Source organism: Lethenteron reissneri, chromosome 16 (assembly GCF_015708825.2).
Source record: "Lethenteron reissneri isolate LAM-NWPU_2019-01 chromosome 16, ASM1570882v1, whole genome shotgun sequence".
In the NCBI taxonomy this organism is placed as follows: Eukaryota; Metazoa; Chordata; class Hyperoartia; order Petromyzontiformes; family Petromyzontidae; genus Lethenteron; species Lethenteron reissneri.
This window is the reverse complement of record NC_083794.1, coordinates 5,616,284-5,634,381: the sequence shown is the minus strand read 5'-3', so window position 1 is coordinate 5,634,381 and position 18,098 is coordinate 5,616,284. Positions and strand designations below refer to the sequence as shown.

Below are 18,098 nucleotides of genomic sequence, written 5' to 3'. Positions count from 1 at the left end.
GAACCTCCTTTGCCAGTGGAAAAATATGATCGTTGGTTTTTTACCCTTTTTATCTGGCAACAAAACCGACACCTTTTTTTACAAGGAGTCCTGGTTGCATTGACCACAATACCTGCGGTCGGAATGCAAACAAAAAACACAACTCTGATAATGTATGCACTGTCCTTGAAATTGATTGGTCCACACCCGAGACAGCTTTTCTTAGAGCCTAGTCTCACATGGTGTTGGACGCCTTTTAGCGTCATCTGGTCCAACACCATGTGAGACTAGGCTCTAAGGAAAGCTGTCTCGGGTGTGGACCAATCAACTTCAAGGACAGTGCATACATTATCAGTTATGTTTTTTGTTTGCATTATGACTGCAGGTATTGTGGTCTATGCAAACATGACTCCTCGTATAAAAAAAAAGTGTCAGTTTTGTCGCCAGATAAAAGGGTAAAAAACCAATTACCATAGGTGCTACTCGCTAACAGCACTTGCCCCAATGAGTCTTAAGGCTACACAGGGGATCTTGATCTTTGATCAAACATATCCATGAACCCTCATGAGTGACGGTTGAGGTGTCCGCGTGGCTCAGAGGTGAAAGCGTTGAGCTGGCGCCGCTCAAAGGCCTGGGCTCGACTCCCCAGGCAAGCTCCCTGCGGGTTGAGGGAAGAGTTGCTGGTCTCGGGCCGCTCACAAATAACCGAGATGTCAAACATCACGTGGCTTGACTGCCAGCTGACGAGCATCACCCTCAGCGGCATGGCTCGCGGGCAACTGCTGCCTCTCTGTGGTCCGAAGTCACTTGGCGGGATCTCGGAGGGGAGATCTTTCGATACGGAACGTTTGTTTACCTTCGGTATGCTTGTGCACAGCGTTAGCTCGTCGTTTGCGAGGGGCCGTGTTCCCGAGATCCTCGTGAATAGAACACTCTGCGGGTAATGATATTGGCCTCTCAGTGGCCTTGAATATTTAAAGAAGTTATTAAATACATACAAATTATCACGCAAATTTGGTGACAATAAACGAAGTAAATCAAAAGAAATATTAAAGTATTCATAGTTTCAAAATAAAAAATAACCCTCATCTCATCATTTTCTTTTGATGCTGTCGTGTAGAGTTCCAGATGGTAGCCAAAACCACGGATAGAAAGTTCGTGAATAACCAGGGAATGCTGTAAACTAAATGTCTGAGGATCAACGGCACCTGTGTTATGGATTGCCCGTGTTGTTAGTGAGCACTTATTATGGTTGGCATGATGCAGGATGAAGCCTCGACTATGTTTGACCACCTTTGTCTCCCCAGTGATGATGGCACCAAATCCAGTACTCAATTAAGGCTGAGTTGACCTAGGAAAGGCCCAGAAGAGAATGAGATACACACGAAGCCTTCATCATGCCGCAACGACCGCCAAAAGCCATGACGGGTGTCAACCCCCGGCGCTTGTACCAGGCTAGGTGCACTTTGAGGTGAAGGAAAGTGTTGACGTCTTGTTGCCAGGTCACTGCACAGGCCCAGGTGAAATTGATGAACTGAGATGACTTGCACACACGACACACACACACATCTAACCAAATATAATTTAAAACAAAACAACGCTGCATACACGATCTAAGCAAACAGCCAAGCAGATGTCTTTTTTTTTTTAAAGAAAAAGACGTGTAATCTTTCTTTTTATTTCAACACATACAGCCGATAGAGTCACAGATCTCATGAATCTCATCGGTGGTACGTTTTGCCACGCGCCGAATCAATCGCTCGCACACACGCGCACCTTCTTGTCCACGGAAAGGGGGGGGGGGGGGAGTGCGTGCGTGCACTCGCTCGCTCGCTGTAAAAGCCGGAAGTACAAACGCCTTCGCGCGACGACCCCACCGCTAAAACGCAAATCGCTCGCGCCGAGTAAAAGCACGGACGGTCGGCTCGGTCGTCCCTCGACACGGCCGCTCTGTCGGCTTGGTCGGGGGGGGGAGGGGGGAGGCTCCCTTCCTCGAGACAAACGCGTTCCACGTTGCCACGGCTCGCTCGGAGCTGCTCACAGCGGCGTCGACGGCACACGTGTGCGCTTGGACAGCCCCGTCACCCACGTTTGGCGAATGGGAAGAAAAATATTAGGGCGGGCGGGCGACGGACATCGCCACGAGGTCGACACCAGCCTCGCAACTCCGATAACTTTCTGGGCCCTGTCATAATAACGTGGAATTTCCACCGGCGGCTCGAGAGCCGTAGAAGGGAGGCGACGGACGGCGCCACGCTCCGTTGGGCCGTGGAGACGTTCCCCGCTTGTTCCGCGCCATCGTAATAAAAATATATTTTCCAGATGATCTGACAAGACACTGTAATGTGCTTCGCGGTGACGTAATGAAGTGAGTAATCGGAAATTGAACAGTGTGGGGAGAATATTGTGCAGGAGACGTCAGGGGTGAAACGATCTTGGGTCATGATTCGATTCACGGATTTCTAGTTTTTACAGCGGTGAATGATAGCGCCTCTAGTGGTTGTGGAGGTCAAGAGAACCTATTACATACACTGAAGCAAATCGAAAATCATCGATGACCACGCACGTTATTCAACGCACATATTGTGAGCTCGATAGTCGATACTAATCACTGGATGGATCCATCGCTCCACTCCTTGAGTAAAAAAAAAAAACATCTGCCGACGTCAGCACGGAGAAATTTATGTTCAACGACAACCAAGTACGCGAGAGAAACTGGGATGAGGTCAACGTCCCACGTCCCAGCTCCAAATGAAATTAAAAGCAACATCGGACAGCCGCTTGCGAGGGGGAGGGGCCTCGGGGGACCCTTTAGGGCCTCGAGGTCAAAAGGAACAAACAAAAAAACACCCCCAGACAGGCCGCGTCTAAACCGGTTGTAAAATATATACACGCACACACACGCGCACACACATGCGCGCACACACATGCGCGCACGCACATGCGCGCACACGCACGCACACACACACGCACGCGCACACACGCACGCACACACACACACGCACGGCGGCCCATTGAATCGGAACGAAGCAGAATCTCGCCGCCGAACTGCGGCGGCTTTCGCAAAAGAAAACGCCGTCACGCTCTCGACGGGAGGGGGGCGGCTTCACGGACATGCGCCCCCCCCCCCCCCGATGTTGCAATTGGAACCCCGTGGGGTCAGATCCCAGCCAAGGGGGGGGGGGGTGGCGGCGGCGGTGGAGATTCTCCGAGATTCCAAAAACGACGAGAGACACGACGACGAAACCAAATCGACAGAAACGGGCCACCCCCCCCGCCCCCCCACCACCCCCCCCCCAGCCATCACCGGCGCGTCGTCGGCAATGACCGCGAGCCACCGAAACGAGCCACAAATCGCCGAGAACAACACACGGGGGTGGGAATTGAGGGTGGGAGGTGGGGGGGGAGAGGGGGGGAGCGGCGGCACCGTCGCTCAGTTTTCGTCGGCGGCCGAGCCGGCCTCGACGTCGGCGGTGCGCTCCTCCGTGGCGCCGGCGTCGTGCTCCTTGTCCTCGCGGCTCCGCTTGGACTTCTTGTGCTTGTGCCGCCGGTGGCCGTCAGAGTCGTCGTCGTCGTGGTGCCTCCTGCGCGTCGCGCGCACGCACGCACACGACAGCGCTGTCACTATGGGAACCTAGTTTGTCAGTAAAAATATGATAATTGGTTTTTTACTTTTCTATCTGGCAACAAAACTGACACCTTTTTACAAGGAGTCATGTTTGCATAGACCGCAATACCTGCAGTCATAATGCAAACAAAAGAACATAAGTCTGATAATGTGCACTGTCCTTGAAGTTGATTGGTCCACACCCGAGACAGCTTTCCTCAGAGCCTAGTCTCATATGGGTTGGACCAGATGACGCCAAAAGGCGCACAACTCAAAAAAGGTGTCAGTTTTGTTGCCAGATAGAAGGGTAAAAAACCAATTATCATATTTTTACTGGCAAATGAGGTTCCCATAGTGTAGATGCTTGCCCCAAGCTCTCATACTCTTTGAGTTGTGATGTGGTAAAAAAAACAATTATCAGCGGTTCAGAGCCGAGCTTCACGCCGCCACCGGCTGAAGCGAGGCTCTTGAGTTTAGCGGATTACTTTAGACTGGTCAACACACTTTTTCTGGCAGAAGATATTCCAACGGTTTTATGTCTTTATTTTCATTACTTTTGTGAGACTGCGTGCAATTGAAGCTTCGCGGTATCTTATTAACAACAAAAAGCCTTTGATTAGACTAATTGATGGGTTCTGTTATCAAGGGTCCTTGGAGTGTTATGTGCAAGGGTGTGTGTGTGTGCATGAGCACGTGTGTTCGTGTGTGCACAACACCAGTGACGATTATACACTGGTCAACACACTTTTTCTGGCAGAAGGTATTCCAACGGTTATAAGGTCATTTTGGGGTGCTGATTCCAAATCTGGCATCAGTTTTTGTCTATCACATCAGGTTTTTGAGATATCGAATATTGCATTTTCAATAAAAACTGCAGAAGAAAAATATTAAATGTGGATATCTACATAAAATGATATGATAAACACACTATCCTAAAAATACAGCACCATATTTTAACACTAAAGCAGTCACTGCCTCGGGTAAAATCAATGAAAATGGGGTATGCAGATAGCATAAAAATGAGATGTGATAGAGCAAATCTGAGATCAGATTTGGAATCAGCATCCTGAAATTAGTCTAAAACAGCTGCAAAAGTCCAGGCCAGAAATGTATTTTTTTGTTGACCAGTGTTAGCGGCGTCCGTCGCAACTACGATTAACACGCTTGGCGACACACGGTGCAAAAGGAGTTCAGAACTCCTTTTGCAACCGCATCTTGAGTTACTTTACAGGAGTAAGACACAACGAGAGAGAGAGGGGGTGGGGGGGAATTCATATTCTTTGGGTCTTTCGGTAAAGTCACGTAGATAAAGGTTCAAAGAAGAAACTACGACGTTTCGATCGCAACACAAGGCCCGATTTCTGTCTTACAACCATTCACTGGTAAGACCTCCTCAGCTGGACTTAACTCAGCTAATTTGGTATCGTTAATTAAGGACATCTCACTATCTACAGGTGATTTGCTCGTTAGTTTCGATGTAGTCTCTTTGTTTATTAAAGTTCCTGTGCCTGACACCATTGCAATCATTGAAGACTTGCTCCAACAAGGACTGAATGCCGATGTACCAGCCCTGGTGAGACACTGCCTCACCAACACTTATTTCACCTGGAATGGAACTTTCTACAAACAAGTTGAAGGTACCCCAATGGGTTCTCCCTTAACTCCAGTTGTAGCCAATGTTTTCATGGAAAAATTTGAGACAGATGCCATCCAGGCATCCACTCTACGCCCTGCCTTGTGGAAGAGGTACGTTGAGTACACGTTCGTCATCTGGCCGCATGGCCGACCAGCTCTGAACCAATTCCTCTACCATATCAATTCCATACACCCAGCCATCAAATTCACCATGGAGGGGGAAAAGGATGGCAAGCTACCATTCTTGGATGTTTTAATCAAAAGGAGGCCAGATGGCTCAATGGTACGCTCTGTCTACAGGAAAGCCACCCACACGGATGCCTACCTAAAACCTGACTCCCACCATCATCCTTCCCAGAACCGTTGGGAAAGAACCATCTGAAGACCCAATCAAAACAATCTCTTTGCCATACATAGCAATGGTCACCAAAAATATCTCCAAAATCATGAGCAAACACACGATCCAGGTTCGATTTTACACAGTACATAAAATTCGTGATCTGATCCCATCTGTCAAGGATGTGATCCCTGACATGCAATATCCCGGTGTCTACAAACTCAGCTGTCTGCGGCAGTAGTTACATTGGGGAAACTAAGCGACATGTCTCGGACCGTGTTCGTGAACATAAGGCAGATCTGAAACACGGTAAGACCAATACCTCGGCCGTGGCTGATCATTGTTTTAATGCGGTGGGCTCACACCAAATTGATTTCTCTAAGACGAAGGTACTCTGCAAACCCACCGACTATCAACAAAGATTCGTTCATGAAGCCATCCACATATACAGACACAATTTCAATCGAGAAGATGGGTACACACTGAGCAATCATTGGAAGGACGTTATCAACCAGTTTAAGTCATAACTGCCACCTTCCAATGTCAGTTGTTCTTTTCGGCTCTCTGATTTTACATGAACAGGTTAAACTTCCCACACAAACACAGCCACCTCGCTCGCAGAGCTCGACTTTGCTGCTCTGCGATCCGCCATTAACACGCTAATCTCTCACATTGACATGCTCATCTCTCACATTAACACGCTCATCTCTCACATTAACACGCTCATCTCTCACATTAACACGCTCATCTCTCACATTGACATGCTCATATCTCACATTAACATATTTAGCCCCGCCCACTTCGTTTATGACACTTGGGCTCAACCCATTTTAATCCTTTAAAACAGTCTGCCCCAGCAGCTTTCCCCCTCTTTTTTCTTCCCGATGACAAACGCTTGTGTTGTGATCGAAACGTCGTAGTTTTTTTGCAAAAAAAATTATATTTTCTTTGAACCTATCAACGTGACTTTACCGAAAGACCCAAACAATATGAATTCCTGCAGTCACGAAAGTCAAGATTTATGGGGTGGGGACTTGTTGGATGGTATGGGGCACGGTCAGGGCAGGGAAACACGGGCGAGAGGAGAGACAGAGCAGCGACAGCACAGCCCGGGAACAACCAACCAGGGCCCAGCACGGACAACGACAGCAACAACGACAACAACAACAACGACAACGACAACGACAACAACGACAACAACAACGACGACAACAACAACAACGACGACAACAACAACGACAACAACAACAACGACGACAACAACAACGACGACAACAACAATAACAACGACAACAACAACGACAACAACGACAACGACAACAACGACAGCCCCAGTGAAAAGCTGGGGCAGCCACGGCAGCAAGAGGCCCAGGCCCCACTCGCTCCCGCCCCGTCTCACCTGCGGGACGACTTGTGTCGGCTGCTGCCGCCACTACCGCCGGCGCTGCTGCCGCCTCCGCCTCCTCCCACTCCGCCCCCTCCCCCTCCTCCTCCCCCGTCATCCTTGTCGCGGTGGCGCCTGTCGCGGTGCCGCTCCTCGGTGTCGCGGCTGCCCCCGCCGCCGCCGCCGCCGCCGCCGCCGCCGCCGCCGCCCCTGTCGCGGCTGCCGTGCCGCCGCTCGCGGTCGTAGCTGCGCTCGCGGTGCTCCCTCTCCCGCACGTCGCCGCGGTGATCTCGGTGCTCACGCGCCGGCGGCTCCCGGTGCTCACGCTGCTGCTGCTGCTGCTGCTGCTGCTGTTGCTGCTGCTGCTGTTGTTGTTGTTGCTGCTGCTGTTGTTGCTGCTGCTGCTGCTGTTGCTGCTGTTGTTGTTGCTGCTGCTGTTGCTGTTGTGTTGCTGCTGCTGCTGTTGCTGCTCGCGTTCGTACGAGCGCTCCATCTCGCGCTCGCGCCCGAACTCGCGCGTCTCGCGCTCCCAGTAGCGGAAGCGCTCGTCCTCGCTGCCGGGCCCCACGGTGGTGGTGGGGTAGGGGGGGGGGGGGGAAAAGACGACGGTGAGGGACGGCCAGGCACGCGGTGATGACGGGCAGGCCCCTGTGGGCTTCGCTCCGTCGATGACTTTGAGATTACCACGATACGTTGGCCTAAGGCCGCTGCCCAGATTAGTCGAACAGGTGGGTTGCGTGTGGGTGAGCCAACCTCTTCCGAGACACATGCCCAGCGTGGGACGGTCGGCAACTAGGCCACAGCACCCTCTAGGGCAGCGGGTCCCAAACTTTGAGTGTGCGGACCCACTTCCCAACCTCCAAACATTTATCGGACCACTACAATCCACTACCAGCTGTTTGAAATTGTAAATTTCCTTTGTGAGGACCGCTGCTCTAAAAGGGGGACCCCACCCCCCTCCTCTTCTCACGGTGCGCTCCAGAACTCCCTCAGCAGTGGAGCGAGCGGGCAATTGCAGGGCTGCCCCTCGTAGATGCTCGCCGGCGTGTTGGCTCGCGGCAGCGGGCGTGGGGCAGAGGTCGCAACCGGGTACCCGATACCCGTACCCTACCCGATACCCGTACCCTACCCGATACCCGTACCCTACCCGATACCCGTACCCTACCCGATACCCGTACCCTACCCGATACCCGTACCCTACCTAGCCGTTTGCGACCCTGGTGCGGCCGGGTACGGGTAGGCCGTGAGTCACTGGTGAGTCACCGTTTGTCACTCATTTCGGGTAGGGTACGGGTACCCATTTGCGACCCTGATGCGGCCGGGTACGGGTAAGGAATCAAAACCCGTTTGCGACCTCTGGCGTGGGGGAACCGAGAGGCGACGGGGCCGGACACGGCTCGCTACTCCGGTTTGTACGGCGCCTTGCCAACCGCGAGGCCTCGCACTGGGGAAAGGCCCCCGGGTGCATTACATTCATCACACTCTGATAATTTATGCATTGTCCTTGAAACTGATTGGTCCACACCAGAGACAGCTTTCTTTTGAGCATCGTCTCAAACGGTGCTCGACCAGAGTGTGTTTTTTGTTTGCATTTTGACCGCAAGTATTGTGGTTAATGCAGACATGAATCCTCGTAAAAAGGTTTCAGTTTTGTTGCCAGAAAAAAGGGGAAAAACCCCTATTATTATATTTTGGTACTGGCAAAGGAGGTCTAATGATGTAGAGAACAATGCCAAAAGGCGGACAGTGCAAAGATAATGTCACATGTATCAGAGCATTTATAGCTCGGCTTGAGAAGTTATATCTTAAATATATATTTAGTTTTTATTTTACCGGGAAAGGCCCAATGAGCTCCATAGCTATTTATCAGAAGTGACCCGACCACAGATTATAGCTCAACGAAGCACATTATCACGTGAAAGTTTCGAGCTTGCAGACATACACAGAAGCCAAATATTCTAAGCGCACATATTTCAAAATGTGGATGGAAGAACCGGAGGACCAGGAGAAAAATCCATGTCACCATTGGGAGAAGATGCAAATTCCAAATATTGCAGCATTTGTCAGGGTCGAGATCGAACTTGCGACCTCCTGTACACCAGGCGAGGCAGATAACATCTCGTTTGAGTGACACACAGAAAGGGTAATTTTTTTCATACTTTGATACTGGCAAAAAGATCCCATTTTTAAAAGGTAAACGAATCGCCTAAAATACATGTACAAATTCGCTGCACATGTCCTATTTGCTCTCATCGAGTATTAGAGGGCAGCTTCCTTGGCCAGAACACAGTACATGCCTCCAGCTTCACCACACACAAACCACTTCTGTCACCGCAAGGGCCTTCTCGCAGTGACAGCGATTCGAATCGCACGTGAAAGAAAAATACACAACAGGAGAAATGCATGTAGGTATGTTGAATTTCTTTCGCAACGCAAGTAGCCCACCGTGCTAACTGGAGGTGCGGGATAACAAGGAAAGCAATGAGAACATGCAAACTCCAAATATACAGCAGCAGGCATCGGGGTTCGTGATCGAACCCACAACCTCCTGCATACCAGGCGAGGGAGTTAACATCTCGCCACTGCGGCGCCCCCCGCTTGCACACGTAACATCAATTTGACCGGATCATTAAATGGTTGTCTGGCTTGACCACTTGAATTTGAAATTGTAGTTGTTGCTTTGCACCCACATCAACCGTACGCAAGAAGAAGAATTACATGGCCCAACTAAGAAAACCAATCGGTTGTGAATCAGTCCATGAAAGCGCTCGGTTGGGAGGTTGAATCGTTGCTGCCAGTCACAAAGACAAATATCCCCTGTATAGCCTCAACAGACTGTTGGGGCAAGTGCTGTTAGCTAGCACCTATGAAGGCCGGCACAGCACACGAGGGGGTGGGTGGCCAGCACCACGCCGGGCCGCCTTTGTCTCCCCAGTGGCGATGTTTTTACACACCGCACCAGGTACTCATTTGAGGCCGAGTCGACCTAGGGGAGGCCCAGGACCGGTTCAAATAGTCCTCATTGGTGGTGGTCGTCAGCGGGAAGCGCTGCTCGTCAAACACGCACGCATGCACACACGCACACGGGCATGTGTACGCACACGTGCACGCACGCACACATGCACGCACGCACACACGCACACGCGCATGTGTACGCACACGTGCACGCACGCACACACGCACGCACGCACACACGCACACGCGCATGTGTACGCACACGTGCACGCACGCACACACGCACGCACACACGCACGCACGCACACACGCACACACGCAGAACAATAGGCAGCACTTAATGCATTGGAAGAGGCACTCCGAGGAAAAAACACACGCACGCAGACGCGCACACGCATCACCACCGTCAACCCCAGCAAATGACGCTTTTGTGGAAGCAATTACCCCATTTTCCACACTTTTAAATTATCTCTGCAAACGGAAACCTTAATTGGGCTCATTATTTCATTAAAACACTGGCAAATGGTGCTATAAATTGGCTTACATTGTGTATCAAATAGTCGGGCGGTTGTTAACGCTTTATGTAAATGCATTGTGAGGGCTTGGGGAGGGGGGGCAGATTTGACAAAAAATAATACGGGTGCGCAAATGCCCCCCTAATATTATTAAATTATCTCACGCAATTAAATCCTGAGTCGCCGGTTCCGCTATTTAGCGCGAGTGACGACCCCTTTACTCGGCGCAATCCACGCTAACACCCACACCAAGACTCACACCCACACACACTCACGCCCACACACACTCACGCCCACACACACTCACACCCGCACCAACACTCACACCCACACACACTCACACCCACACACACTCACACCCACACACACTCACACCCGCACCAACACTCACACCCACACACACTCACACCCGCACCAACACTCACACCCGCACCAACACTCACACCCACACACACTCACACCCACACACACTCACGCCCACACACACTCACGCCCACACACACTCACACCCACACACACTCACACCCGCACCAACACTCACACCCACACACACTCACACCCGCACCAACACTCACACCCGCACCAACACTCACCCCCATACACACTCACATCCGCACCAACACTCACACCCGCACCAACACTCACACCCACACACACTCACACCCACACTAACACACACACCCACGCTAACACCCACACCAAGACTCACATCCACACCAAGACTCACATCCACACACACTCACACACACACTCACACCCACACACACACTCACACCCACACTCACACCCACACTAACACCCACGCTAACACCCACACCAAGGCTCACACCCACACACACCAAGACTCACACCCGCACCAACACTCACACCCACACTAACACCCACACCAAGACTCACACCCACACCAAGACTCACACCCACACACACCCACGCTAACACTCACACCAAGACTCACACCCACCCACACTAACACCCACACCAAGACTCACACCCACACACACTCACACCCACACTAACACCCACACCAAGACTCACGCCCGCACCAAGACTCACACCCACACACACACTCACGCCCCACCAAGACTCACACCCACACACACACTCACGCCCACACTAACACTCACCCACTAACACTCACCCACAAACACTCACGGTCGCGCGCCTGCCGTCAGCGGCGGTCACCGTACAGGTGACCGCCTATTAAATCAAATTATTTGTGCGCAAACAACTAAATTGCATGAGCAAATCGCCGTTAACCACGACACGCAAGCGACGTGGGCGTTGATACGCTCGCTTAAATACGCAAAAAAATATACGGGCTCACACACGCACGCACACACCGGGGAGTAATAGTAATAGTGCTCGGTTAGTTTCGGGTGCAAACAAATGGTAGAGCCAGGGCCTTGTTGCAGCATGAGCGCGCAGGCTAACGCCGGGGGTGGCTGCTGCAGTCGCGGCGGTGCGAGACATTGACGTCATTTGTCAATTCGCGATTCGCAACCACAGGCACGCAAATAACGCTTCGCGTCCCAGTCAGGGACCAGGCTCGCAAAGCATCGCCCCCGTCCCGCTTGCGGTCGATAGGTACACAAACATTGTGACGGGTCAACCGTCGTCGTCGTCGTCCGGAGATGAACAAGGTGCGGCCTGGGACCGCTGAAACCTGGGTTCGAACCCAGAGGGGCTGCTGTTGTGGAGTGACTCATGCAGCCAGCTATGGCTGCAGGGTTTTGGTGGTACATGTTGTTTATGCCATTTATTGTGAAAATTCCGTCACAGTTCCTATGATTGCTTTTTCATTGCTTTCATGGCTTTATTTTAGTGATTTCGAAAAGTGTATTGGTTTAGCCATGTTTGTTTGTTGTAGTACAGAGATAGACTGATGGCCTTAATCTAAGTTGTCTTGTGGTTGTTGTTGTTGTTGTTGTTTGACTTGCATCCCACTGGGATTTTTGCACACAGCGTTGGTGTACGGTGTTTTTTTCTGCAATATTTTGCTGTCTTTTCTTGGATTTTCTGTTTGCACCTAGTCACATATTCACTTTAAGATGTTTTTTGTTCATGTTTTTGTTTGTTGCGGTTGCACCCGATTCAAGAGCCGAATGGCTCACAGGGCTATACCTAATAAATGAACTTGAACTCGGCCCTCAAGTCGATTGAGTCGATGCTCTTGAACCCAGTCACAAACCCAGTGACAATGCACACAATGCCCGCCGTAGTAAATTTGGTTCACGTTGTCGAATTTCCAGCGTTGTGAATTAAGAACGGCGGTTTGACCGTCGTGCGTGGGACCCGAGGTCAGTCAGGTCAAATTTCGATTTAAAGCTTTCGTGACTGCAGGGATTCATCTTCTTGGTTCTTTCGGTAAAGTCACGTAGAAGGAAAATAATAAAATAATAAAAATAAAACATAATAAAATAATTCTCACGACGTTTTGGCCACAACGCAAGCAGCCGTCTTCAGGTGGAGAACAGGTCTGTCGAGAAGACTTATTTTATTATGTTTTATTTTTATTATTTTATTATTTTCCTTCTACGTGACTTTACCTGAAAGAACCAAGAAGATCACTCAGGTCACTTGAAAGGATCTCAGGGGGCAGCTCCGTGGTGTCCACTTCCTGTTGGACACCCCTCGCGTTATTCTCTAACGCGATGGGGGTTTGTGCTACCACGCGGCTTACGACGTCAATACCCAACAGCACGATGGGGATACAAATTTGGTGGGGGGGGGGGGGGAAAAAGATACGAAGCTCTGTTGTACAAACTCGTGAAAAACGTCGGTAAAAACCGCGAGCTGGGGACCTCGAAATGGCTTTCGCACGAACAAAAGACAACTGGTGGCACTGCGCTGGGAGAACCGCTCGGGGGGCCAGGAGCCGCTGTCCAAATAAGTAAGGTATTGTTATTTTACAATAAAACCAAACGATGTTAAAATTTTACCGGGGAAGGCCCACCTAAGCTATAGAGCTCTTTTTCGGCCATCACAAATGATAGCTCAACGAAGTGGCTTATCGTCGTGGAAATTTAGAGCAGAAGCCAAATGCTCTGAACGCGTGATGTTGATACTAAATGTGGAGGGGAAAACCCGAAGGACAATGGAGAAAAATCAACGCGACCATGGGGAGAGAGACGCGCAAACTCCAAATAGGCAGGCTTCAGGGTCGGCATCGAACCCACGACCTCATGTAAACCGGGCGAGGGAGTCAACATCTCCTAGCCACCGTGGTGCCCGGCAGCGGGGCGGTCATCTGTCTGAGCAAGTTCACGAAGGAGGCGATCTCCGAGCCAAACGTAAACAACTCATCTTGAAGATACGTGCGGCTTGTAAAGTTGAGTAAAAATATGGTTGCGCGATGGCTGAGCGAGTCAAAGTCCCAGGCGTGGCACGAAGGAGTCGTCGCTACGTCTGGGTACGTCCGACACCGCGGTACATCGTGAGCGTCTCTGCTTTGTCAACAAGTCGGACAAACGATGCCCGGGTGACGGTGCTAAGTGAACGAGAGCCCGGTGTGCGTGAGATTGCCGCGCGACATCTCAGACCGTGCAACTTAGCGGGGGACGGCTGCCCCAATCGGATCGTTCAACGGCGATCGTAAACAAACCCACGCGGCTGCTCCTGAAGCAGGCGCGTGGGATGTCGATTCTCGACGTCAATTCGCAATCTGTCGCCATCCCCAAAAATGCCACGCGAAAGAAGATAGAAGTGGTGCTCATCGGTCAACATGGTAGGCCCACGTCAAGAGCCACGTCATGATCATAACGACGATAACCAACATCTTGACAGTGTCCCAAATGTAACCCCCTTAATAATAACACTTTCATTTTATACGGCGTCATTCATCGTGGAACTGCCCCCCCAATGTTTTCCCATGGGAGGTCTATTTTTAGCGACTCCACTGCATATTTAAGGACATCAACCCAGGGGCATTGATACTTGGCAAGCAGAACAGACCGAGCTGTCACTGGTTGAGTGGCAAAATGCGTGAAGAGCGATTAAAGTAATCAAACAATGTACCTGATGTTAATCAAATGTTCCGAGAACACATCTGGCAGTGGTTTAGAAAAGCAAAAACCACAAAGGTCTAATATTAGCATTGTCCGGGAGCACTTTTCGAGCTGCGATTGGTGAGCATAGCCGCCCGATGAAATTGACAAAATGACCGCAGATTGCTCGGTAGGTGTGAACCACGAACGTTGGCAAACTACACAAACGCAAATGCGATTTAACAAGCGATGAGGTCCTTTGAACTCAGGGGGGGCTGCTTCACCAGCACCGCGTCAAAGTGTCTCTGGCACAGCCGTTGAGACCCGACTGGGAGACCCCCCCTTCCCCCCGGGGGATCTCGGCTGTGCTCGCTCGAGTATTTACGAAACGGCCACGGGAGATCCCAGGATGAACGGTGCCTGCTCAGTGTCTCCGACGTGGCCGTCATGAACTTCCAACGATCCGGCACGGCCTAGCTGCGCGTGCATCGTCCACGTGAGAAAACTCTGAGATGAAAAACCTGGGATCTCAGCTGTGCCGGCACCGTGTGTATGACACGGCCGTTAGGAACCTCCTGGGAAAGAGACATTATCCCATTTTGAACGAACCGCAACACTGACATAATCAAGTTGCAGCTGCTGCTGCCCAACAGCCCCTGTTTCAATGTTAGAAGCCTCAACTCTTTGAGCAAGATGTTATCTCCCTCACCTGGTATGCAGGAGGTCGTGCTGGTTCCATCCCGACCCCGACGCCTGCTGTATATTTTGAGTGTTCGTGTTCTCTACCCGTGGTCACGTGCACCTTTCTCCGGCTCCTCCGATATTTCCCTCCACATTTATAATCACCGTGCGTTTTAGAGTATTTGCCTCCTGCTATAACTGGTCCACACGATGAAAAGCCACTTCGTTGAGCTATCATTTGTGATGCCCTGATCGCTGCTGAAAAAGAGCCACATGAGCTCAGTGGACCTTAACCTGGTAAAATCTAAATAGTTTAGTTTTAGTTCAAGTAGCATCCACCGGATGATCGGGCGTTGCCATCTCACCGGTGCCACCTCGCCAGCGCCACCCCCTCACCCCTTACTCCCCCCTCTCCTCCTGCGCGTGTGCGCTCACCTGACGTAGCTGCTGACGGACGGACTGCGCGTGTGTCCGTCCCGGGACGTGGTCAACCGCTCGCGGTCCCACGGCGATGCCCCTCCGCCGGGCGGGCCCAGGCCTCCGGGGCCTCCCGGGCCTCCCCCGCCGCCTCCGATCCCTCCCACCCCTCCGCCGGGGTTCCCACCGGGGCCACCGCCGGGGCCAGCGGGGCCGCCGCCAGCGGGGCCACCGGGGCCACCCACGACCACCATGGCGCTGCCCTGGATGGGGCCCGGTTTGTCGACGGACGCTCCGGCCGGAGGGCCCCACGAGGGCGCGGGGACAGACACGGGCGGGTACGAGACTGGGGGGCGGTGGTGGGGTGGGGGGGGTGGAGGAGGGGGGAGTCAGGGCATCGTTAGGTTCAGGGTCGCCAGTGGCATCAGCAGCAGTGTCACCATCATCGTCGTCATGAGTGTCATCATCGGCAGTGTCGTCGATATCATCATCATGAGCACCATTTCCATCAGTAATACTGGGAGTGGTAGAAAATCATTTCCATCATCGTTATCAGCATCAGCAGCATTGACACCGCCATCATTATTAACACTAGGGGAATCATCATCAGCCGCAACAGCATCAGCAAAATCAGCATCTGCATTATCATAATCAGCAGCACAAGCAATATCTCCAATAAGCATCATCCAGCATTACCACCAATTTCATCATCATCATCAGCAGCAGCAGCAGCGGCATCAACGGTATCATAAGTGGCATCTTCATTCATAGCGCAATCATCACCACCACCATCGTGAGAGTAACCATCAGATACCAACCACACCGCCCAGATCTTGCCGACGCAACGCGTCGCAAGGGAGTTGCGACGTCACGTCAGAGGTCGCAACCGGATACCCGATACCCGTACCCTACCTGATACCCGGCTACCCTGGTGCGGCCGGGTACGGGTAGGCCGTGAGTCACTGGTGAGTAACCGTTTGTCACTCATTTCGGGTAGGGTATGGGTAGGGAACGGGTACCCGTACCCGGCTGGGTACGGGTACGAGTACCCATTTGCGACCCTGGTGCGGCCGGGTACGGGTACGGGTAAGGAATCAAAACCCGTTTGCGACCTCTGCGTCACGCATCCGTACCGGGCGCACAAATACAGCCGGCCACAAAAACCACGGGGAAACGAGCGCGCGGCACCGGAGCCCCTCGTGACACCAAGCAATTCCCTCCATGCCGGGGAAAGGGGGCCGGAGTGGGGGGGGGGGCGGCCCTGCTCGTCGCCGAACGGCGTAAACGCCCCGACGGCTTCGTCCGCCCGGGTGCAATGGGGCCACGGAGGAGTCGAGCGGGCAGCCCCAGGGCCTCTCGGTCGGGCCAACTCACCGACGGTGGAGTAGCCAAACGGCATGGGCGGGGGGCGGTTCGGGAAGCCTGGCGGGGGCCCGCTGAGGAGGCACAAAGAGAGGACATGAGCAGACGCAGCGGCGCGGGGTGAGGTGGTCGCCCGGGGAAAACCGCCATTCATTTTCGTTGAGATCGCGGGCGGGGGAAGGGAGCAGGGTCACAAAGACGGTGGTTACCACATCACGCGGCGCTCTCAGACACGCTTCTGCGGCTGTCTGGAAAGCTCTTCCTTCCGATGTTAGAAAGCCACTGCGGAGCTGTGCACTCTCGATAAAAAATTCATTTTCAGAAGTGACCTGCCACACAAACGACAGCTCATGCCGGAAAATTCACACGACCACGGCGGAGAACGCGCACACTCCAAATGTATAGAGCAGGCATCATGGTCCGGATCGAACCCACGACCTCCTGCATACCAGGCGAGGTAGTTAACATCTCGCCAACCGTGGCGCCCAAAAGATCACGGGGGCCTTGACAATTACCATCGCAGCTGCCGAATCTGCCGATGACTGACGGCGTTTGATCGTTTAAAAACACAACCTGGTATGTGTGCCCATTTAATAAGCGGATATTCTGTGCGTTTGTATCCACGGTATATTTGAAGCTTTGTCCGAAGAAATCCTCCTCGATTGCTCTATAAATATGCATTTAATAGAGCCAATTTCTTCCGATGGAGTTCATGCAAACAAGGACAATATAAAATCTTTCATCCGATAATTGGGCAATTTGATTAGCTGGCTGCAGTACGGCCTATCTGCTCTATCAGTTAGAACAGTCCAGCATGATGCCAATTGACAGGTGTATCTTACATGCACCTCCTCTCATCAACTCTTCGACTGGCTCAACATAGCAATGTGTAATTTCCACTATGAGCTCAGGTTAGCCAACAGCCGTACAGGTCACCGTAATGCTCGGTCGATAAATAATGTTCTCTTAACTTGCGCGACTATCTCTGTCTCAAGAGAAAAGCCACACGGCCCCTGTAAACGCAAAAGAAGCCGATGATAGTGCAGCTATAAGACAGACCTTGAAAGTATGTTTTGCCACAGCTTCCGTTTAACTTTCGGGTTGTTAACCAGCGAGCGCAATCCGAAAACAAAAGTGGCACTCAATATGAATTAAGAGTCACTCAGTCATTTGGTCTTCGAGCCATTCGTATTGCGCGAGGCTATCACCACCTCCAATTAGCACGGTTGGCTACGTACGGTGC

General features: G+C 51.9%; 1 protein-coding gene across 1 annotated transcript in view; it reads right to left on the bottom strand.

The window, feature by feature from the left end:
- Window positions 1–1,653: 1,653 nt before the first annotated feature.
- FIP1L1 (factor interacting with PAPOLA and CPSF1) overlaps window positions 1,654–18,098 on the bottom strand; it is a 52,838-nt gene continuing 36,393 nt past the window's right edge. The window contains exons 12-15 of the mRNA XM_061552238.1: window positions 16,868–16,929; window positions 15,512–15,839; window positions 6,958–7,496; window positions 1,654–3,563 (exon numbers count right to left, since the gene is read on the bottom strand). Coding sequence (XP_061408222.1) covers window positions 3,283–3,563; window positions 6,958–7,496; window positions 15,512–15,839; window positions 16,868–16,929 — 1,210 coding nt within the window. The 3' untranslated portion in view covers window positions 1,654–3,282. The remainder of the gene's footprint in view (window positions 3,564–6,957; window positions 7,497–15,511; window positions 15,840–16,867; window positions 16,930–18,098) is intronic.